Source organism: Sminthopsis crassicaudata, chromosome 2 (genome assembly GCF_048593235.1).
Source record: "Sminthopsis crassicaudata isolate SCR6 chromosome 2, ASM4859323v1, whole genome shotgun sequence".
NCBI classification, from domain to species: Eukaryota; Metazoa; Chordata; class Mammalia; order Dasyuromorphia; family Dasyuridae; genus Sminthopsis; species Sminthopsis crassicaudata.
The window spans coordinates 402,507,581-402,533,267 of NC_133618.1; the positions used below are offsets into that span (position 1 = coordinate 402,507,581).

The 25,687-nt window shown below is 34.4% G+C and overlaps 1 protein-coding gene across 4 annotated transcripts in view; it reads left to right on the forward strand.

The window, feature by feature from the left end:
* GRIA1 (glutamate ionotropic receptor AMPA type subunit 1) overlaps positions 1-25,687 on the forward strand; it is a 335,673-nt gene that overhangs the window by 126,058 nt on the left and 183,928 nt on the right. For all 4 annotated transcript variants that reach the window (XM_074291865.1, XM_074291862.1, XM_074291864.1 and 1 more), the window contains exon 3: positions 21,882-22,121. In XM_074291865.1, coding sequence (XP_074147966.1) covers positions 21,882-22,121 — 240 coding nt within the window. The remainder of the gene's footprint in view (positions 1-21,881; positions 22,122-25,687) is intronic.

Sequence of the window (25,687 nt, forward strand, 5' to 3'; positions counted from 1 at the left end):
TTGAAAACTTTTTTTAAAGTGCCCTCCAATATAGAAGAGCCCATTACTTTCCATAGTAGTTTATTCTACTCCAGGATAGCTCATTTTGTCTTTCCTTACACAAAACCTAAATTTGCTTCTGAATTTTTATCCATTATCCCTATTTCTGCCATCAGAGGACAAAAGAATATATCTAATAAATCTCTGACATATAAAACCTTTTCCCTCTCCCTAGAAAATCTTTGCAAGCTAAACATCTTTATTTTCTTTAATGTATCTTCACATTATATGGTCTTCAGTCTCTTTTCATCCGGGCCAGCCCCTTTTCAATATATTGGTTTATAGCTATTGATGACTTAATGTCATCATAGTAGTAGGTATCTAATGAAGTACTTCCAAGATCTCTGCTTGTTTGGCCAAGTGCTATTTGATAAAACATATGTACATCAAATGTACATTTAATACAAGATTGAGATAGATAACTACACAATGGATGAGGGAGTCAGGTTCCAAAATCATCTTGATATACTAGAGAATTGGACTGAATCTAATCAAATAAAATTGTTAGAAGTCTTACATTGGGGTACAGAAAATCAGTTTCAGAAGTATAATATGAGAGAGACATGGATAAACTGCAGTTAAGCTAGAAAAAAATCTGAGGAATTTAGTGGACTATAAGGTCAATATTATTAGTGTAATGTGGCAGCCAAAATGCTAATGTGATTGGGTTGTACTAAGAGGGGCACGGCTTCCAGGAAAAGAAAGATCTTAGTCTTATTGTACTCTGCCCTGGGTATACATTTGTACTGTTGTATTCAGCTCTGGATAAAACAATTTAAGGACATTGATGAACTTGAGAGCATTCAAAGGGTAGCAACAAAAGTGGTGAAGGGTTTGTTTTTTTTTTTGCTGTGCTTCATGTAAATATCTGTTTTAAGTTTAAGGAACTAGCTATTTTAACTTGGAGAAGAATGCTCAGAGAAGATATGAAAGGTAGGACCAATCTGTCTCTCCAGCTTAGACCCCACCAAGTAACGAAATGTTTTCTGCTTCTGCTCTCCCAATACAACTATGTTTTCCTACCTCTAAGCCTTTGCTCATACTATTCCCAATTCCTGCAATTCCCTCCTTTATATTTCTGTCTATTGAATTCGTAAACATTCTTTAAATCTGAACTATCAAATACTAACTCGTCCATGAAGCATCTCTGATGTCCTCAGTTAGTCATGACGATCAGGGAGTATCTAGTACTCAGTTCAGTGGATGATGACTATTCCTCACTTCCATGGAAATCTAGAACACATCATTTTGTGCCTCTCATGCTTTTGGTATTTGCTATGTTGTATGATAGTTATTTGTTTATGATTTATATCTCCTCCTTCTCCCCTCCTTGCATACAAACTTCATGAAGACTAGATCTGCTTATTAACTAAACTTTTTTCTTTTCTTCAATAGTAAGCCTTACATATTATATTCACTTCAATTTTTAAAAAACAATTTATTAAGCTTCTGTTATGACTTGTCCTGAACTCTGCAATATTCAGACACAGAAACAAAAAAGGGGCTTTCCCTCAAGGAATTTACATTCTAGTGGAAGTATAGAACATATGCAGAAAAGCAAAAGTCAAATATATACAAAAAATATGAAGTAAGAATAATATCTGAGGGAGTGGACACTAGGAACTAGAGGTTTCTAGCCTAAGCTAGTTTGTGAAGGACACTAAGAATTCTGACTAGAGAAGCAAATTTATCCCATACATAGTAGGCCATATCTGCAAGGACATAGAAATGAGATGAAATAGTATATATATATATATATATATATATATATATATATATATATATATATACACACACACATATACAGAGAGAGAGAACATTAGAACATGTAGAAGAACAGAAAGTACTTATGTTTATATGTGGAGGGGAGTAAAATGAAAGAAAATTGGAAAGGAAGCCATATTATGAAGAACTTTAAATGCCAAGTCAAGGACTTTGTATTTTATCCTATGGACATTAGATAGCTACTAAAGATTTTTAAGTAGGAGAATGACATACTAAGAGCTGTGTTTTAGAAATATCAGCTTTGTATATATAAAAGCTTCATTAGAGAAGGTAGAAACTAGAAATAATGAAACCAATTAAGAGGATACTACATTACTCTATTTGGGAAGTGATAAAGGCCTGAACTATTGTAAAATCTAAGTGAAGAGATGAGGATAGATGCTAGAGAGGTTGTGGAGGTAGAATTAACAAGTTTAGGCAGTGGACTGGATAACAGGGCTGAATAAGGGGAAAAAGGAAATTAAATGGTTCCCACTTTTTTGAACCTGAATGAATGAAAAAATAATTGTGAGGGTTTTTTTTTTCCTTTTTTGGGATGGAGCAGATGTTTGTATAAGAGAATGACTTATAAGATATATTGAGTTCGCATGTGTCTTCTGGAAACCTTCTTACAAAGTACTTAACTGGTGACTTGAGGACCTCATTACTTAGTAGCTAAATTATTTCCTACATTTACTTGTAAGGCAGTGAGGTAGCACAACAATTAGAGCACTAGACCTGAAGTGAGGAAGACCTAACTTTCAGTCCAACCTCGAGCATTTACTAATTGTATGATTCTGAACAAGCCATTTAATCTGCATCTGCTTCAATTTGACTAACTGGAAAATAGCACCTACCTCTCAGGATTGTTATCAGGATCAGATGAGATAATATTTATAAAGTACTTAAGACAATGCCTGGCATAATAGGTATTTAATAAATGCTTGTTCACTTGTTTTGACTTGAAAGGGTAAAAGGGGATAACATGTCATTACTTTTCTATATCAATATAGGTACTGTTTATTTGCCCACATAGGCTTTTTGGGATCCCTTATTTTATAATTTATCAGCTCTACAGGAATGGCTCTTTTTCAAAGTTCAGAAATATGACAAGCAAAAGCATTGCAGTATATTTTATTTAATAATATGCAAGCATTCCTGAATATAGTTTAGATCTCCTATATAAGAATATGTTCTTACAGTTACATAATGAAAACTTATGGCTGCATTAATAAGATTCTCATCTGGCTGTAATTTTCCTTTTAATACAGCATGGAAGAGTTCTCATATCACAGGATTTTGAATAGAGAACATCCATTGGCTGAGATAGTTGCTTTACACCATTTGGTATTGAAACCTAGTTCAGCCTCTTCTACTGGTGCTGCTAAATCTCACTTGTAGAATTTGTGTAACATTGAGAATGTCTCTACACATAGTAGGTCCTTCATGTCTGATGAATCAAATAAGCTCTTGGAATTGAATTATTGTTGCTATGGCTCTGATCTGAGAGTGCAGAGAAGACAAAGTTGACTATCTTCAGAAGCCTTTGTTGCAGACTTGGACTGCAGAGATGTCAAAGCTGTTCACACTGACACGTTAGCTCATCTTCAGCATCGGAACAAAGGGGCCAAATCCTTAACCCTTAGTACTAATATAGACATTGGCAGGATAGTGTCAGTCAATTTAGCTCATGTGGGAGTGGCTCTAAGAGACAGTTCAAGTGCAGCAGAGACTTGTCTGAATAAAAAAATGGACTAATTTCATTGGTGTCCATATAATAAGATGTGTTACTGTGCTCTGATTAAAGTTGGACACAGTAACATATGCAGCAGCTCCCCAGCTAGTAGAGGAACTGATAAGCCCAAAAAGATTTAACAAAAGAATAAAAGAATGTATGTGTGTGTAAAAACATTCACACACACACATATACATATGTACATACGGATATGTATATTGTATAAATATAAATTACATTATATGTTCATAGTATATTATATTTACAAATGTAAAAACTAAAAATTTAACCAGAATCATTCATGCCCTCAGGCTTTTCAAAAAATAATGGGTATGACAATTCACATTTCTCTAGCTCTGAGCCATTACAAGGGGCTTTATGTCCTTCATGTGATTCCATGCAGTCTTTTATAGAAGATATGAGAGTTGTTTTGCTTGGCCCTAGAAGGCAAAGCTCTAGGACTAATGGATAACATTTCCAGATTACCATACTTTGGCATAATATTAGGAAAAAACTGCCTAGCAATTAAAACTTTCCAGAAATATAATGATCTGCCAAGACAGGTAGTAAGTTCCTCAACCCTAGAAGTCTTGAGGCAAAATGTAGATGACAGTTTACTATAGCAATCTCTAAATCAGCCAGCATTTATTAAGGATTGACTATGCTCTGGATAGTGTTGTACAGCTGTGCAAAAAAGACAAAAGTAGAAATAGCCCCTGATCTCAAAGAGATTTCATTCTTTTGGAAGAACTAAAGAGGATAGAATCTGTGACTTCTTTAGTATAGGGAACTTATGGATGAGGAAAGTCCCTCCACTGCTGTAGGTTGGCATCTTCTTTTCAATTACCTGAAGCAGTAAAAGATTATATAAATTACCCAGAATCACACAATCTGTGTGTTTTAAAGGAGGGACCTTATTTGAGCTGTTCTTCTCTGAAGGTAATTCTTGCTCCTTTTACATATATTGATAGATTTGAAATAGATATAAATAAATGGGAGGTGGGTTTTTGAGGGGTAGCTAGTGCACAGTGGATTGAGCACTAAGTCAAAAGCCAGGAAGACCTGAATTCAAATAAGAAACTAGCTGTGTAACCCTTGGCAAGTCACAACTTTTAGCCTCAGGTCTTCATCTGTAAAACAAGGATAACAATAGCACCTACTTTCCAGAGTTGTTGTGAAGATTAAATGAGATAATAATTGTAAAGCACTTGACACAGTCTCTGGCTTATACTAAACACCATATAAATATTAGTTCCTGTGGTGGTGATGGTTTATCACATAGGGACTTAACAATTGGAAGAATCAAGTAAGGAGTTATATATGTTAGGGGCATGAGCTTAATCTTAAATGAAACTAGGAATTCAGGTCCTGTCTTTTCTGTTAAAACATTATGCAATCTTGATTAAATCACTTTCCTATTCTGGATTCCCATTTTTTTTCTCTGTAAAATAGAAATTGAAGTAATTGAACCCTGAAGCAATTGCCTGTCTAATATGCTATGATTCCATGTAAGTAGTTGAATGTATTGTCAGATAGATAATCTATCTCCATGTGTAGGGATATGTGTGATCTGGGCTAGAGGGAGTAGATACATATATGGACAGATCTAGATAGAGGTTGTTTAGTGACTAGGCAGGCAACAAGCATTTATTAAATGTTCACTGTGTGCAAGCATCGTGATAAGTTCTGAGGATACAAATAAAAGCAAAAACTAACATAGTCCCTACCTTCAATAAGCTTACATTCCAGATGGGAAAAATAATAAAAATGTAACTAAAAAGGAGATGGGAGGTAGGGAGGGTATTGTGCTTGGAGACATAGTGGTAAAATTCTAAGAGTCATAATTTCAGTTCAGAGGAAAATGAAGTATGGTTGATAACAACAACAACACAATGACTACTAGATCATTGCTACACTCATTCAGGCCTAGTAACAGTCAAAGGCTTATAACTTTAAGATGTTGATTATGATGTCTCTTGGGCCTGTACAAGGATGATCTTTCTATCTAGTTTAGCAGCTCAAAAATTGTGCATTCTGAGTTCATTTTCAGATTGAATATTTTGCATTTTGAGGTTCTTTGCACTGCCAATATTCTGTATTCTCTTCCAATTCCAAAATTCTATGCTCTGAAGTCCCTTCTAGTTCTGGTGTTTTGGGTTTTTTTTTTTTCTATTTCAACATCTTTCATACATACTTCTCTTAACTCATAGCCTTTCATTGCTTTTCTGATTATAATAACTGTTATGATAACCTCTTCATGGATCTCCTTGCTTCACATGTCTCTCTCCCCCTTTAAATTAAACTTCCATACAATTTCCCAATAATTTTCCCAAAATGCAGGTTTAACTAGGTCACTCCTCTACTCAATAAACTCCAGGGGCTTCCTCTGTTTTGCATTTTGTGCAATTTATAATTTGACTTCTTTCTATCTTTTTTGTATTTGTAAACTCCCATCCATGCATTCTGTGGTCCAAAACATAATCCTTTATTTTCTATCCATGCCTTTACTCTGATTGTCCACTGTGACTGGAATGGTTTCCTTCCTTATTTGCCTCATTCCTTCCTTCCTTCCTTGCCTCTTATACTTGCTGACTTGCTTCAAGATTCAAAGACTTTCTCTTCTGAGCTTACTTTATATCTAATCTGTATATATCTTTTATCTATGTATATGTTGTCTTTTCCATTAACATGTAAGATCTTTGAGCTCAGGATGTTTTTCTTTGTATTTCTAGTGTACAGTACAATGTCCAATCACAGAAAGTATTTAATCAATGATTTTGATTGATTGTTCTGTTTTTTTTTTGTTTGTTTGTTTGTTTTGGGTTTTTTTTTTGTTTTGTTTTGTTTTGTTTTAGCTACCATTACTCTTTTTTCTAAGGTCTTTTCCACGTTTAGTGTTCTCGGTTCTGAAAACTCTTTCAGGATACATTGCATAATTCCCTATTTCGTCCATAGCTTGATGCTATAATTTCCCATTTAGCCACAACTCCTGCTGTGATCTTCCACCTCATCTTTCCTGGGCTTTATGGTCTCAGGTTAGATGGCCTGCCTTCCCTACCTGCTTTGCAAGAAACAGATAATAGGGTAAGGTAGGTTCTATTTTTTTGTTGATGTATTAACTAAAATGTCTTTACCTAGATTCCTTTCCAAAGCTGATTTCCATGGCTCTTTATTCTAATGTAGGGACCTAGATGACAAGCTTCTTGTGAATCTGAATGAATCTGGATAGTGAGCAGGCACAAGTGCTGCCATACTTTGAAAGCCTTTTAAACTGTCTCAGTGATAAAGCGAGAACTCAGGAGGGAGAATGTCTGTGACAACTGACATTGCATACAACCAATATTAAAAGACAGAAACATTTCTGATTTTGTATCAAAAACTCCCCTTTTGACAAATGATACTAGGCTAGAGAAAAATTTTTTTAGTCTATGGGAATTCTTCTTAAAGTGTTGAATTATAAAATGCCCTTAGAACAGGGAGTGTGCATTCTAAAATGAACTTGGAATGTCAGCTAAGGAAGGGATCTCAGAATATCAAAGTTAGAAGGGGACTCAAGTCTTGATGCTGAAGATGCTTCATCAAACAGTTATTCAATTTTTAAGCCCAAGAGGTATTTGAGGCACCTTATTCTTATCTTTTTACAAATATTTGTTAAGTATATGCTTTTCACAGAACTCTGTACTACAAGTTATAAAGATATAGATAAGAAAATGTAAAGTTTAGATATGATGTATTTCCAATTTTTAAAGCCCTTATAATCTAGGAAGTTAGATAAAACATAGAATATTAGACTTTAAGGTAAGTAGACCTGATTTGTAATTCTGCTTCAGATAAAATTTTTGTGAACCTAGATAACTCATTTAACCTCTTTTAGCCCTGTTTTCTCATCTGCAAAAGATATAAGGTAATACCAAAGTGTTATTTTAATTTGTATTTCTCTAGTCAATATAGTGACTTAGAGCCTTTTTTCATGTAGCTATAGCTTTGATGTTTTTTTTAATTGCCTTTTTATGTCCTTTGACCATTTATCAATTGAGGAATAATTATTATTTTTTATAAATTTGACTCAGTTTCTTATATATTTGAAAAATAAGGACTTTATAAGAGAAAGCATAATGAAAATCAAATGATATAGATCTAATGCTGGGGTCAGAGCCAAGGAGATGGAATACAAACAGTAATTAGCTGAACCCTCCTAACATTCCTCTCCAAAAAATTTTAAAACAATTCCTCAAATTAAATTTTGCAGTGACAGATCCAACACCAGGTCAGAGTGAGACATTTTTCCAGCCGAAGGTAACTTAGGAGGTCGACAATAGACATCAATGACATCTGAGTGGGAGCTAGATCAGTGCAGATCTGAGTGCTAGTGGTGAACCTTAGAGATGACCAGGAGAGCAGAAGCTGCAGCAACTCTCAGTTCGATGATGGTAAGAGGTTCATAAAGAGATTACAGGGGACCCTATCGTACTGATCGACAGTTCTAATGCCTAAAAGCAGTTCCAGATTGAAATTCCAGGATGGAGATGCATGTCTGTGATTGGTCACAATGAAGCAGAGAGTCCTGGTTCTAATTCTAAGAGAGAGAGAAATGTTTGAACTCGTGGACAGGAAAATAGAAATAGAAGCCCTTCCTAGGTAAACCAAAGAATAAAACAGGAAAGCAGTGATCACACCTTTCCCTAGATCCCACTACATTGGAAACACTGAAAACTTGCTGACTTCTAGAATTAGTTCTGAAAGCAGCAGTACAAAAAGCCTAAAGTTTAGAACAGTGCTTCCCTATCCCTAGGTGAGATGTATCCAACTTTAAAATAAAGTTCAAAGTCAAGAAATTGACTGGAAAATGAGGAGGAGCAGGAGAAAGAAAAGAAAAAGTTTTCAAAGTAGGAGGAAGAGGAGGAAGAAGAGGAGAAGAAAGAGGAGGAAGAGAAGAAGAAGGACGAAGAGGAGGAGAAGTAGGAGGACAAAGAAGAAAGGAGGACAACAACAACTTGACCATAAAAAGCAACTATAATGGCAGGAAAGATCGAGACAATCTCAGAAGACAATATGTGAAAATACCTACAACAAGTCTTCTAAGTAAAATGCTAATTGAATCTGAGTTCAACAAGAAATCTTGGGAGAATTAAAGAAAGTGATAAAAGTGGTAGAGGAAAAATTAAGAGGGAGGAAAAGAAAGTAATGTAAGAAAATTTTAAAAAGAGGCTTAACAGTTTGATTTTTTAAAGAGGCATCTACAATACTGAAGATAATGAGAGAGAGACAGAGAGGATGATAAACAAAAGAAAATAAAATGGAAGGAAATACATAGTTAATAATCATAACTGTGGATAGGAATTGGATAAGGTCACCCATAAAACAGAAGCAAATAGCAGAATGAATTAGAAATCAGAATCCAAGAAAATATTGTTTACAAGAGAGACACTTGAAATAGAATGACTCATGGAGAATTAAAATAAAGAGCAAGAGCAGATTCTATTATACATCAGATAAAATAAAAAAGGCAAGGGTAGAAATCATGATCTTAGACAAACTAAAAGCAAAAATAGACCTAATTAAAATAGACAATCAAGGAATTACATTTTGCCAAAAAATACCATAGACAATAAATGTGAAACATTTTTATACCAACTTTCCCTGATAAACTTCTTATTTCTTAAATATATAGGAAACTGAGTCAAATTTATAAATATATATATTGCTCCTCAATTGCTAAATGGTCAAAGGATATAAACAGGCAGTTTTTGGAGAAAATATCAAAGCTATAGCCATAGGAAAAATGCTTTAAATCACTATTAACTAAACATACATAAATTAAAACAATAGTTTGGTACTGCCTCACACCTATCAGAGGAGGGGAATAATGGAAAGAGGTGTAACAATAAACTTTTGGCAAAATTGAGAACTGTTTAAACTGTTCTAGAGAACAATTTGGAACTATGCTGAAAGAATTACACAACTGTGAATACTTTTTCACTCAGCAATATCACTACTAGAGCTGTATTCTAGAGACATAAAGGAAAAAGGAAAGGACTTATTTGTATAAAAATATTTATAGCAGCTCTTTTGTGATAAAGAACTAGAAATTGAAAAATGCTTCACAGTGAGGAATTAGTGAAGAAATTGTAACATATGATTATGATGGAGTACTATTGTGCTAGAAAAAATGATGAGGGAGAGGTGGTTTCAGGAAAAAAAAAAAAAACTTGGCAAGACTTTTATGAACTGATGCAAAGTGAAGTGAGAAAAACCAGGATGTTATTTTGCACAGTAATAGCAATGTTGTAATAATCAACTGAAAAACTTCAGAGATAGAACTCATGAACTTTGCAAATTGAAATATCCTTTTCTCCCTTTTTTTGTTTTTTGTGATATGAAAAATATGATTTGCATGATTTCACATATATAAATGATATAATATTGTTTGCCATTGGATATGGGAGGAAGAGAATTTGAAATCCAGAGTTTAAAAAGATTGGTAAAAATAAATAATAAAATTGTTAAAAGAAAAAAGAATTAAATGAGATAACATGTAAAATACTTTGCAAAGTGCTATATAAATCCCATTATTTTAGTAGTACTATAATGAGAGGCATAAAGTAAGATTACAAATAAATGGCTTCTTATTTTTACCTGCAATAGAAGAGTCTCAGGCAAAGTTTCTTGAAGGACAGTACAAAAAAAGAGACCCATTTTAACAGGTTTTAACAGAAGGAAAGTAAGGCCATCACTACATTCTCCTGGTTTTTCTCCTACCTACCTGACCACTGCTTCTTTGTCTCCTTTGCTGTATCTTCCTCCATCTTGTGCCCTTTAACTGTAGATGTCCTTTATGCTCCTATGCTGGAGCCTCTTCTCTTCTGACTCTCTACTACTTCACTTATTAATCTCATCAGCTAACATAGATTTAATTACCATCTTTATGCTGATGATTCTCAATTTTTTTCCCTGCCTCGAACTCTATCCTAATCTTCAATATCACATCTCCACCTTTTTAGGTAGCTCAAATTATATTTCCAGTAAGTGTCTTAAATTCAATTATGTTCAAAAGAGAACTCATTATCTTTATATCTAATAACTCCCCCAACACCTTCCATGTTACTGTGAAGAACACCATCCTCTCAATCCCTCAAACTATCTATCCCTCAGCCCTCACATATCACATATGCCTTCACTTTCCTATCCATTTTTCCTCAGTCTCTTTCAATCTGTTTTTAAGGCCACTGCTCTAATGAAACTGTTTACCAAAATCACCAATGATCTCTATAAAAATAAATCTTATGTCCTCCTACTCTTCATCTTTTTCTTCTCTGCAACTTCAGACACTGTTGACTTACCTTTCCTTTTGAAATTCTCTCTTCCTTTAACTTCCTAGATCTTATAGTATTATATCATTCAATTCCTTCTCTCAATTACATTTTAGGTCATCATCCTCTGTCATCTAAACTCTTATAACTTCTATTATCTCCTAGTCTTTCTCCTCTCTCTCCTTCGTATGGCTGCCAAAATAATCTTCCTAAAGTAAAGACCTGACCATATCCTTCCTGAACTTAAAAAAAAAACAACTTTGCAATTGTTCTGTATTATCTGCATCTTAAATATAATTTCCTTAGTATAACATAATATCTTCCATAGTCTCACTCCAGTTTAGGTTTACAGCCTTATTTCACTTGACTCCCTATCAATCCCTCAGCATTTCAACCAGAGTGAACAACTAAATTATTCTTTAAACTTGACATGCTGTTTCTGGTTCCCATGACTGCACACAAGCACTTATACTTAAGGCCCACAATATAACCCCATCTCACCTCAGCTTTTTGGAATCCTTACCTTTGTTGCTATGACTCCAGCTTCCCATGTAATCTTCCTTGATTATCCACCACCAGAGACCACAACTGCAGTATCCTCTCACGGCTCACATCAGAGTATTTATGTGATTTTTTCCTTCATCCCCTTCACTCCTTACCTTATACTGTATGTATCTATATATGTGTGTTATTCTCCCAGTAGAATGCTAATTCTTTGTGGGCAGAGACTTTTATTTTTGTTTGTGTTCCCCCACAACCTGGCACAATGTTTTGCATATACTAGGCACTTTAAACGTTTGTTGACTGAATGAATGGTTCCTTTTCTCCTCTATCATTCTTGGCTCTTCTTCCTGACATGTGGGCATTTCTTTTTTCAGCTGTCTTTTCATTCTTTCTATATGCTCTCCTTTGGCAATCTTATTTGGTTCAACCACTTCAACTACCATTCTGTACTCATGATTCTCCAAATGATATCATCAGCCCTTACTTTTCTCTCTCTCTGATTCTGCACCTGTGCATCCAACTGTGTATAGGATGTCTCCACCTAGAAGTCCTAATAGCACCTTAAATTCAATAAATCTAATCCTAAACTTACCATCTTTCCCTCTAAACCTACTCCTCTTTCTTACTTCTCTTTCTCCAATCAGTGATACCATAATTCACCCAGTCTACACTAATTCAAATTTCTTTCCTTTCTTTATCTCCCACATTGAGTGAGTTGTCAATTCTTTTTATTTCTACCTTTATAATTATCTCTTTTACATTCTTTACATGTCTCCTATTTCAATTGTTAATATCTTAGTATAGATCTCTATATCACCATCATCATGGACTTTAAAAAATAGGTTGCTAGTTAGTCTTTTAGCCTGTGGACTCTTCCTTTCCAATTCTTCTTTTTCACTTCTACCAGAAAAAAAAAACTCATCTTATTTTACACACACACACACACACACACACACACACACACACACACACACACACACATTTGTGTGTGTGTGTATGTGTGTGTATATATATATATATATATATATATATATATATATATATATATATATATATATATATAATCATGCTAGTCTTCCACTTAAAACTCTTTAGTGTCTCCTTTTTGGCTATTATGTAAAGTGAAGATTCCTTAGAATTCCTAGCATTAAAGACCCCCTCCCCCAATCACCATACCTTTCCAATCTTATCTCATGTAATCCCTTCCAAATACTCTTCATAATATCCATACTAAGCCCCTGTGCTTTCCCATCATTTGGGTTATTTCTGAAATAGTTATCTCCCACTCCTACATCCCTTTTTGAAACCTTTCAAATAATTGAGCTCAAACATAGCCTCCTTGACATCTCCTATCCCTGCTTTGCAACTAATAGAAATATAATAAAAGGTCATTCACATTGACCTTTTCAAATACTTATGTAATGCAGTAATATATCATTCTATATGGTAATTATTTGTCTGTGTCATTTTCCCCCAACTAAGTTCTAAGTTTCTAGATGACAAGAACAAACTATCCCTTACTTGTATAATTTAACATTATCTTTTCTCTTCCCTTGCCATTCACATAGAGTCGGTTATCAAATCTCATTCCCACCTCTCCTCCTTATTATTAGTCATCCATAATATTTCTACCTCTGCTCCCTAGTATCTTTCATACTTGCTTTATCTTTTTTTAACTCTCACTGCCACCAGTAGATTCACATCTAGTAGACATTTAATCAATGTTTATTAAAGCGATAGAATAAAGTCAAACTTGCCATTTATGTAAATGGCCGCTGGCCTAGAATGACATTATTAATCTCTTCTGTTTCTTACTTAATACTCTTTTCATATGAAAACTTTGCACAAGGTAAACTGCTACTCTTGTTTCTCTGTTGGCACCTGTCAATTAAGTCACAGCTTCCCTCTTCCCTCTGTTGACAGTTTGGAATAATAGATAGATAGATGCAGCCTGCAGCTTGCAACTTGAATGCATCCATTAGCTCAAGAAAGGAAGAAGAGAAAGAAAAGTAATCCAAATAGAAGTTATGGCTTTTACATACCAGATCCTCAAACTAGAGACAGTCTTTTTAACTTTCCAGGGTAGAAAGGGAACTCCTTTATATCATCCTGGCTGATTTCCAAAAGTGAGCAATCTTGTGAATGAGATGGACCCAGCCCCTTCCCTCCCCTTCTATTGTCATCTCAGGAACCTGTCTTGCTTAAAGATATCATATTGAACATAGTAATATTTATAATTAGCTAAACGGAACCTTAAAGGTCACCTAAGCCAACCCCTTTAATCACTTCTTTTATAATTAATATGTAATAATTATTAATAATATAATGTTCTTACATGAAGGAACTATAAATATTATTAGTGTGGACATTTGGTCTCATGATATAGATCACAACTCTTTCAGAGAGCAAATCTCTTCACTTTTAGCCCAGTGTTTTCTTTTAGCCACTCCCGTGGATTGTTTTTTAGGTACATTGTCTCAATCTTGCTAGGGAATAAGTACCAAGGGAGCTTTATGACACACTAGCAGATAGATCCTCAAAGTCAAGATCTTTACTTCAAACTTACTAGACATCCTTGTGAGTTGCTGTATCTTGAGCTTCTCCAAACTTAGCTAGACTGGTGCTAGTAGGACAAATGTATAAACCATTCATTTGACTGAATTTGACTTTTCTGCTTTGTCCAGCCTGCCAGAAATTACACTCTATAATAGAGGATCCTGGTAGAGGAATATCATATTGTTAAGTTGGCAATGTTTAGTAATGTGATACTAGATTTTGTGTTTTTCAAACATCTATCTATCACCTGATCTTCCCAGTTTCCCAGTTAGGGAATGGGAGAGAGGGAAGAAATCAATATGGCAAGGATTATTCTTCCATTTTGGGGGACAAAGAAACTGAGAAGGAAATTGACTTATTCAAAAAGGAGGACTAATCTTGTTGTCTTTTAACTAACAAATCGCCTTCCACTTTCTTAGTTTTCTCAACTAGAAAATCATGGAATGTTCTGAATGAATGACTTTTAAAGTCCCTTCTAGTACAACATTCCATGATTTTGTTTTTGTTTTTAATACAAGACTTGTGATTTCTTTGATTTAAAATAACCCCCAGTGAGGAACCTTTTCTCTTGAAGCAAATCAACATCTGCTCTGCAATTTACAGTTTATAAAAATTACCTGAGGGCAACCAGAGGTTAAATCACTTGGATCAATTATCACCATCTTATAGGGAAAGAAATTAAGGCTGAAACTGGATAACTTGTTCAAGGTCATGCAGCTAGCTAGCTAGAGGCAGACAAAAGACTATACCTGCTCCCTCCTTTCTCTTAAAGACTGTACTATGGATTCAGCCCATTAGCCAATAAACATTGCCTACCCAGGCACTGTTAGCACTACATTTTCTCTGTCATCCTAGAGATTGAGTGCCAAAGGAGTTTGAGTTTGATGACAAGTTAATATAGACAAATGCTCAAAATCAGGTTTTCTTCTTCAAAGTTTTCTTAATCCTTTTGCTTAAGGGAGCCCCACACATAAGAATATTCCTGCTTCTTAGAGCTTGAGAAAATAACACTTCACACTCTATTGAGGGTGTTTCTGTTTCCTGTCCCTGCTAAAACAAAGAATTGTGGAGCTTGTGAAAAGTCTGAGAATCAAACAAATCTGTGAGAAGATGGAATGTGGTAAGCAGGTCACAAGGGGACAGACAGGAGACCTTAGAAAAACCACTCAGACCTAGTATTCAGGTGCTTGGGGACAACATGAAAATGAAGTTGATTTACCAATTAATTTATATTTCATAAATCAGCCCAGAACCTCACAGTAAGGTATTTTTACCTATCACAAAGGACCCAACTGATAAAAAAAAAAAGCTTCCAGAAAGGGAGAGGCCTTAATAATAACAAAAATACCTTTAATGCTAGAGACTTGGATTGAGTTCTGACTTTATGGATACTATGTTGTAATATCTTTGAGTTAATTAATTTCTTTTTGAGAACCTTGATTTTCTCATCTATAAAAGTTAGAGAGGTAAAGTACTGAAATCTGGAGATAGTCAAGGTTAAGTAATATCTCTAGCACATTCTGGCCATATGTCCATGGTTAACTTATTTAAGCTCTCATTGTGCTAGGCTATTCTCTGTGACATTAAGTTGTACTCAGATGCAGGTCTGCATTGGTGATGGAGTTTTAACACTGGAAGTCCCTATGCATGGATCCAGTAAAAATAAATAAGTAAAGATGAGAATGATAAAAATAGATGATCACTAAAGTCACTTTTATTACTGGCATTCTATCTTATAAGATTCCTTTACTTCTACCCTTGTATGTACTAAACATCATCTCTTTGATCCATAAAATAGAGCCAGTACTATTTTCATTCTCTTTCTCACAGAGGTTAAGTATTGGTACAATTCAATATATATATATATATATATATATATATATATATATATATATATATATATATATATATATATATATATATATATATATATATATATATATATATATATATATATATGTATATACATATACATATATATGTATATATATATATATGTATTAAACATCTACTTTGTGTAATTTGTCCAATACCTCATATTGGAGTGTGCCAAAATATTTTTAAATGGCGTGGTCCCTACCCTCAGGGTTTTTATACTTTAATGGAAAAGGTTGGCAGTTTGTTAGTAATAGGCAAAGTGCCATGAAGATGTTGATGCATAGATCACTTCCCTTTGGGATTGTTAGGGAAGGAAAAGTGAATTTTATTCTTTAGAGAGGCATCATATTATAGCAAATAGAATTAGAAAGACCTGGGTTCATATCAAATTGCAGACACTTGCTAAACCTGGGGTTGAATGACAAAATCCTCAGAGTCAGGGACCCACTTTCAAAGTTTTCTTAATCTACATTTGCCTAAGAATCCACCACACACACACACAAAAAAATCCCTGTTCATTTAATCTTGGAACCTCAATTTTCTCACCTGATAAATGGACTTGCTAATAAACCTTGTCTCCCAGAGTTGTTGTGGGGCTCAAATGATATTATGAATGTAAAGTGCTTCATAAATGTGAGCTATTATACCATACAGACCCATTGAAAGTTTTTGAGTAGGAGAGTGCTATGATCGTGGGTGTATGTAAAGATCACTTAGGGAGTGATGTGGGTTTGATAAGGTAATATATAAAGTGCTTTGTAAATTATCGTTTCTTTAAATCAAAAGATCTGTGATTCCATCAGCCAGCATGGACTTTCCTTTCATTGAAACAATTCTAACATTTTAGCAGCATGTTGCTGAAGCTCCCCACCAAAAAACAACTCATTACCTTGTACCCTGACTTCTGCTCATAAGCCTCTCTAAATGTAATGAGACACATACTGATTCTGTGATCTTCAGTAAGTCACTGAACATCTCACTGAACCCAAGCAACTCTCCAAGACATACACTGCAGATAGAAAACTTTTCTGCACAGGAAGAGAAAGTTTCCTCAATGGAAAGTTCCTGACATTAGTGAAAGCATAGGTCTGTACCATATATGTCATTATTACTGTTATGTTGCATGGTTTACATCCAACTCTAAAATTTTAAATTCTATATTCTAAGGTTTTCTCAAGCCCTAACTTTCTGATGTTTCTTCAAAATTGAATAGGTGACCTAAGAAAAATGAACTTGATATATTTAAAAATCTAGATTTGATATGAAAACATTTCATCCTGGCTTAGGCTAGCTGAAATGATACTAAAAATACCACGGATCATATTATAATATTTTCAGAGGATTGTGTGCACTGCCAATATTCTTTTCACCTCATAAGATAGATCATGCATTTTGACAAATCTATATTTAACATGGCTGGGGGGTGGGGGAAGAAAAATATAGGATGCGTGCTTACTGGTGGAGAAATCCATATTTATGGAAATCTCAATGCAAGCAATTACAATTGGCATTTCAAGATACTTCCCATTGTCTGCCTCTAAAGGACAGTGTGTCCTCATTAGGAGGAAACAGCAAATGGTTTGTGGGTGGAGAGTAGACAACCATTTCCTGTAAGGATGGCTACCCCAGGCAAAGGTCAGGGAAGGGTACGGCCAACAGTTGTCTCTATTACCACCTGTGAGCATATGTATACCTTTTAATATGTAAGCATCTTTGAAAAACATAGATTTTATGATGCCTAGATGCTCAGCATCTATGCAAAGAAAATTAAGAATGAGGAGAGAGGAAATGGTATATTTTTGAAGGTCTGTCATAGAGAAAATAGATTAAATTTGTTTGACTTGGACCCAAACACCAGTACAGGGACCAGTTATAGGGAATTACGTAAGCTCAAAATAAGATAGAAGTCCTTCACCATACAAATTATCCAAATATGGAATGGGTTATCTTATAAGGTGGTAAGGTACTCATCACAGAAGTTATTTCAAATCATTCTCTTCTCAAATCTCCCATAACTCCCCTTTCCCTCACCCTCTCAGCTTGGTTCCTTATTCTGGGAAAAAATTGAGGCCATTTGCTTTGCATTCCACATTTTCATCCTTTCATCATATAACTTTTGACATTATCTTCCAATCTTTGTTTCTTGGGCCCATTCTGGAACAGTAAAGTAACCCTTATCCTTTCTAAGGCCAAACCTCTCTATATGTATCCTTAATTAAGTCTCCTCCTGTCTTTTTCAGTGACTTGCTACCTTAATCATTCCCCTAAAATATTCAGACTTTTTCTAGTTACTTCTTTACTACCTTCAAAGATGACCAAGTCTTTTCCATTCTTAAAACACCTTCACCAAAGGTTTAGTTCCTAATTTTTTTCCAACTAATCATTCTGTGTCTTCAGTTTGTCATCCAAATTCCTAGGGGAAACTGTCTACATTTTCTTTATTTTCTTTTCTCTCTCACATTCTTAATCTTTACAATCTGGCTTCTAACTTCATCACTAAAGTAACTGTTTTCTCTAAAGTTATGACATCTTTCAGTAACCAAATTTGATGTTCTTTTCTCAGTTCCTAACCTTCTAGACTTCTGCTGCATTTAATACTGTTGACCTCCTTTCCTGGATACTCTATCTTCTCTGGGATTATAATATTGCTTTCTTCTTAATATTGCTTTCTTCTCCCAATTCTCCTCAGTTCTCTTGTCGTTATCCTTTCTTCTCCATTTCATTTGTTGACTAATTATCCATATAATACTCCTTAATTATGGGTGTCCCCCTAAACTTCTGTCCTAAGCCTGCTTCTCTCTCTCTTTCTTTCTTTCTTTTTAAGCTTTCTTTCCAAGTGACTTGTAGATACATATATCCAACTTTAGTATTTTTCAATACTAAATTTCAGTTCAATACTTCCAATTGCCTGTTAGAGATTTTAATCTGGATATCCTACAGATAACTTAAACTCACCATGTTCAGAAAGAATTTATTTTCTATCTTCCAAACTTTTCTGTTTCAATTTGAAGGCCCCATCTCCCCAGTCTTTTAGCAATGTTATCCTAGAGTAACAAAATAACAGCATAATTCTCCTGCTCCTTTACTGCACATATCCAGTCAGTTGCCAAATGTTGCTGTTTCTGCCTCCAAGACATCCAAATTCTTCTCACTACTCACGCAAATGTTACCTAGTCAAAGCCCTTACTGCTTTTTGCCTGGATAATTGCAAGAAACTCCTAATTGGTCTTTTTATTAAAATTATTGCCATGTCACTTATAAGAGCTAATGCACATGAAGCAGTCTTTAAGAATGGCACTTATGAGATGTGTTGATTAACTTAGACTTTCCCCCAACTTGTTCAGTTGTATTCGACTCTGTCACCCCATTTAGTGTTTTCTTAAAAGTTTCTAAAGTAACTTTCCATTTCCTTCTCCAACTCATTTTATAGATAAGGAAATTAAGGCAGAGTTTAAGTTACTTGCCCAGGGTCGTCCAGCTACTAAGTGGCTGAGGCCATATTTGAACTCAGGAAGATGAGTTTTCCTCACTACAGTATTAGTACTCTACCCACTGATCACCTAACTACCTCCAAATACTTATGTCTTTTAACTTTGAATAATGTTCTAAGGCAATGGTGTTAAATTCAAATACTAACAGGGTCATTAAACCACAAATAAGGATTCCTATAGTCACGTGGACAACTACATGTTAATGTTATTTATGTTTTAGTATATTTTTATTAGTGTTGCTAAATATTTCTTAAAATACTTATTTTGTTAAATAGTATTTGCTGAATAAATTTATTTTATAAAATATTATATTTTAATCTGGCTTGGACCATGCTTGGGATTGTTGTGTGCAGCCCTTGAGCAATGTGTTTAATACATCTCTGCTTTGGGGATAGTGCTGTTCCAGCTATAAGATATAAAGGAAAACTCCATATTTAGGATAAAACTGTATGAAAGCCATAACTGTGTTCTTGCCAGGTCAAAAAAGGACATTCAGGAATTTTATAGCTAAAACAAGCAAATTAAGCCTAGTTTCCTTTTACAACAAAATGTGGAGCTTCCCCAAGATGATACTTTAAGCTAATCTCCTTCCCCAGGAAATACAAGTTTGATAACTGGATTTGGAAAAGAGATAACTATGGGTAACTTAGTTACTTCTTTTTAACAAAGAGGCATCGGAAGAGCAGCAGATTTGGAAGCAGATTTGGTAATGAGTCTGTGATACTGACTGATACTAGCTATGTGACCTTAGGCAAATCACTGTACATGATTTATATATCACCACACAGCTAGCACATATCAGGATCATAATTTGAATCCAGATCTTCTGATAATATATAAATTTCTTGATAAAACTTTAGAAATTTTGTAAACATGATTATTAAAATTAGTTAAATATGAGATAGCTACACTTCTGTGATGTTGCTCATCCTAAAAACTATTCTGATTCCTCAAAAACTAATTCAAGAACCATTTCTTCCAAGAAGTATTTCATAAGTATAACCTATGTCAACATTGAAAATTATGATCTAGGGCTCATTAACACTATGCTTCATTTCCCTAAATTACTTAACCAAGTACATTAAATCATTGGCTGTAAGGATTTAAGACCCTCTCACAGATTTTGATCTGACAATAACAGTCTTCTTAGTCTTTTCACTCTCCCCATGGCCCCTTATATACTGTTTGAGCTGGTGATATTGGCCTCCTGACTTTGAACAAGACACACCATCTCTCAATCTCTGGCATTTTCACTGGCTGTCTTCTGTGCCTACAGAGCTTTCCCTCCTCATCTTCACTTCTTGGTTGTCCTGGCATTCTTCAAGTTCCAAGTAAAATCTCATTTTCTACAAGACTTTTTTGATTCCCCTTAATTCTAATGCCTTCTCTCTACCAATTATTTTCAATTTATCCTTTTGTAGCTTGTTTGCACTCAGTGAATTAAGTCTGACATAAAAAAGACCTGAGCTCAAATCCTGCCTCAAACATTAATTAGCTATATGATCGTGGGCAAGTCACTTAACCTCTGACTATCTTGGTTTCCTCATATTATCTTATATGGGTATAATAAAAGCACCAATTTCCCATATTATTATAAGGATAGAATGAGATCATATTTCTATTATTCTTTGCACATCTTAAAGCACTATGTAAATGCTATTGAGAAAATGCTTCTTTTTTCTTCTTTTTTTCTTTTTCTTCATTTTCCATTTATTATTATTATTATTATTATTATTATTATTAGTTATTTACATGTTGTCTCTCCCATTAAAATGTGAGTTCTTTGAGAGCAGGGGCTGTATTTTGCCTTTCTTTATATTCCCAATGCTTAACATAGTTCTGATTACATAGTAGGTGTTTAATCAATGTTTATTGACTCACTACTTAACTTTTGTATGTAGAAGTTTTTGAACTTTTTGAATGTAGCAGTAGATAATGTAACTGGTACAGCCAGAATACATGAACTTCAAATAAAGAATGAGTTGATAAATAGAGAAAACACTTTTAAATTATGATTATTTAAAGAAAGATTAATGAGCTTGATAGAAGATGGACAACATTACCTCCAAGGATATCTCAGATTAAGTATGCTTCAAATCTATAACTACTTTAGAAAAGAATATGGAATGTTAGAACTAGAAATAACCTTAGAACATAGAATGTTAGTACTGGAAGGAAAGTTAGTATTTTTAGCATATCAGAGCTAGATGAAACTAAAAAACAGAGAATGTCACAGCTAGAAGGAACCTTAAAAAAAAGAATGTTAAATCTGGAAGTAACTTTAGAAGGTAGAAAGACCATAAGAACTTAGTAAAGAATAGAAAATGATTGCATTGAGGAGAACCTTAGAAGAAAAAAATGGTCAGGGCCAGAAAGGAACAAAGAGATCAATCTAATCTACTCCCATTATTTTTACCCTCAATGGTTTTTCATCTCCTTTCTTTTTCAGTCTCTTTCCAGTTCTCCCACCAAATATATACAATCTTTGGAGTTTATGAATAGTTTTATGAGTTTTATTATACTGTGAACACTCAGCAGCTGGGTTTCAAGGACATCCTCTATCCAGATCTCTATTAACTGCTCTTCTTTTTTTTTTTCCTCCAGTCTGTTCTCAATTCTCTAAGGGTGTCTACGCCATCTTTGGATTTTACGAGAGGAAGACAGTCAACATGCTCACCTCCTTTTGTGGGGCCCTCCATGTCTGCTTCATTACGCCCAGCTTCCCTGTTGACACATCCAATCAATTTGTTCTCCAGCTGCGCCCTGAACTGCAGGATGCTCTCATAAGCATCATTGACCACTATGACTGGCAAAAATTTGTGTACATTTATGATGCTGACCGAGGTAAGCAAACTAGGGGTGAAATCTGAGTTGAGGGTTAAGGAGAAAAATCCCAATGGAATTGAAGTCATTCTTTGAATTGATTTACAATTCTGTTCAGTTTGGGAGCACGAGCCTGAAATGTTTTTGTCTAAAATTCATCTCCCTGCTGGTAGGCTATCTCCTGAAGATTGCCTATCAAACATTATAAATACCGAGGCCCTATTTTGTCTCCTTTTTTTTCCCAATCAAACATTCACAGAAGTAAAAGAGACTTATGAGGTACCTTCTATTTCTAATATTCTCTGTTCTACATCCTAAGAGCCTTTCCAGATTCTTTATACATATAACTCTTCAGATCTAATATTCTATTCATCTAGGATGAAGATCATCCATTTTTCCAATCCTACTTTGTTGGTAATGTCATAATGGAGAAAGCACTTAATTTGATCTGAAGGCCACTTATGAGCTATGCAATCTTAGGCAAATCACACCACCTTTTAGAGTCTGTTTCCTCAATTTGAAACAAGAGTGAGATGACCATCCAGAGTTGATGTGGGGAAAGAACTTTTTAAAACAGTGAAATACTATGGAAATGAAGTTGTTGCTGATGATAATAATAGTGTTGCAAACAAATTGAGTTTTAAGTTCCATGAGAAAATGCAGAATTCTGGGAATTAAAGATATATGCTATGGTGGAGGGTAGTCCTTAACTTGGTTTTCAAGCTTCAGAATCTGCCACCTTTCTATTTATCTCATGATAGCCCTAGTCCCGCTACTCAATACAATCCATCCAAACTAGACTTCTCACTGATCTACTCATCCAGTTGCTTTTGCTTGTTGAATTTTAATGAGTCTTTTAACAGCTGATTCAAATGTTATCTCCTCCAGGAAACCTCTCTGGTTTCCTTAAATGGTTATGACTTTCCCCCTTAGCTCTCACGTCATATTTTTCTTAAACCTGTCTAATACATTCATCTTAAATTATTTATATCAAAATTTTCTGTTTTGTGTCTTAGATTGTAAATTTGATGAAGGCAGGGCTCATATATTATTTAAATTTTTTTGTCTTCTTGTATGTTTTCTAGTGTTCTGCACAAGGTAGGCAATAAATGTTAGATTGAATTTGTAACATGGGAATAATAAGACTCAAAATACCCATCTCAAAGAGCCAGACAATGAAGCATGTAAACAACCAAGGGACCGTTGTAAGATTAGTTTATGGTAGTATTTTAGCCACTGTGCATCTATAAGTTCAGTGTGTATCAGGCTAAAGGTAGAACTGTTCTCACTTTAACCAGTAACCAGGGCTCTTATGCCCCAATTCAGGACCTCAAATTAAGGGAATAAGTGCTGGTAGCATACTTATTATGTGCAAAGCAAAGAGCTAGTTACTAGAGCTTCTAAGACAAAAATGAAACTGCTCTCAAGGAGTTTATATTATATTAGACAATAAGATACATATACTAGTAAATACAAATATATATATGTATTTATGTATCTGCATTATATACATATGATTTATGAATGAAGCTACTAGCAACTGGGGGTTTTATAAAAAGCCTCTGGTAATAAGTGACAGGAGCAGAGCTTTGAAGATAATAGCTGGAGGTGAAGAGAGAATGAATTGGATATGAGGGACTACCTATCCAAAGGCAAGGAGATGAAATGCTGTCTATGGTACATAACAATTAGACCAGTTTGTCTAAAATATAGTGTGTGGAGGAAAGTAATATTTAAGGAACCTATAAAAGTTAGATGGAATCAGATTATAAAGGGCTTTAAATGACAAGCAAAGGAATTTGTATTTGATCCTAGAATCCTTAAGGAACCCCTGAAGCTTTTTTGGACAAGGGAATAATATGATTAGACCAGGGCTTTAAGAATATAAATGTAATGTCTGAATGAAGAATGAATTTTAAAAGGAAGAGAGACCAATTAGGAGATTGTTGCAATAACACATCTAAAAGGCAATAAAAGTCTGAACTAGGGTGGCTCTAGTGTGATTAGAGGGGAGATAATAGGTATGAAAGATGTCATGGATTGAAAAAATCAATAAGGTTTGGCAATTGATTGAATATGACTGGGGAATGAGAAAAGAGAGATAAGAATGACTCCTAGCTGAGAACCTATATAAATTGAAAAGCTTGTAATACCCTCAACAATAAATTAATCAACTAGTCTTATCTAATAAATATTTACTGTGTTCCAGAAATTTTCCAAAGTACTAGGATTACAAGGAATTAAACTCTATCTATTCGCAAGGAACATATATAAAGTAGAAAGAGGAATGAGACTGGAAACTAGTCATTCATATTTGATTTGAATGTCTTTAGAACATGTAGCTCAAAAAATCTAACCAGTAGTAAGTAATGCTGAACTGAAGAGGGGAGCAGGGAAGAAGGGAGAAGGAAGGAGGCAGACATTAGGATAGGATATGTAGACTTGGGAATTATCTGCATGGAAATAAGAATAAATTAATTCATGGTGGCTGATGAGATTCTTAAAAAGAACTGGTATAGAATGTATAACTTATATTACATCTATAAAAGTAAATGTTGAAATATATATGTATGTCTATATATGTATGTGTATGAGTGTGTATGTATGTGTGTGTGTGTCTGTGTGTATACATGTACACATGTACACATACACACATATCAATCATTAAAACAGATCTAAACAAATAACTGGTATAGAAATAGAGAAGAAAGCCCAGTCCAGAGCCTTAGGAGTGTATCTACAGTTAGGAAATAGGACATAGTTAATGATCTAGCAAAAAGCCATCAGTCAAATCAACATGTTATTGTTCAGTTGTTTTTTCAGTCATGTATAATTCTTTATGACCCCATTTGGTGTTTTCTGGGCAGAGATATAGGAGTAGCTTTCCATTTCTATCCAGTTTGTAAGACACTCAGGTAAGAGCATAGATAGGAGCCAAGAGTCAGGAAAAGCAGATTACCAGCTCAAATTAGCTATAAAGAGGTAAAAAATATAGATAGATAGAGAGATAGATAGAGAGATAGATAGATAGATAGATAGATAGATAGATAGATAGATAGATAGATAGATAGATAGATAGATAGATAAAGACTGAGAAAAGGCAATTGTTTGGGGCAATTAAAAGTTTATTGTTTTGAACATTCACCAATTGAAGAATGACTCTCATTCTTAAAAATTTGAATCTGTTTTTTGGTATAGTTTAGAAATGACAATTATCAGAAAAAATTGATGGAAAATTTATTTCCCTTCTAATTTTAGATGAACTGATTTTGTTTATGTGTGGGAAAGCTTTTTTAATTTTAGACAATCAAATGTATCCATTTTATCTTTTGTGATCCTTGTTTGGTCATGAATTCTTCTCTTAAAAAATAAGTTTATCTCCAGTCTACAGGACAGAAAGGTATGATCTTTATTGCTGCTCTGATTTGTCTGTAATGTCACATTTTATTTCTAAGTCCTGTCCCATTTGGAAGCTCACCTTTAGCATGTAGTGTGAAATTTTAACATATGCTAGTTTCTGCCAAGGTGATTTCTAGTTTTCCCATTGGTTTTTATTTTTTAGTGAGTCTTTACCTAATAGTTAAGAT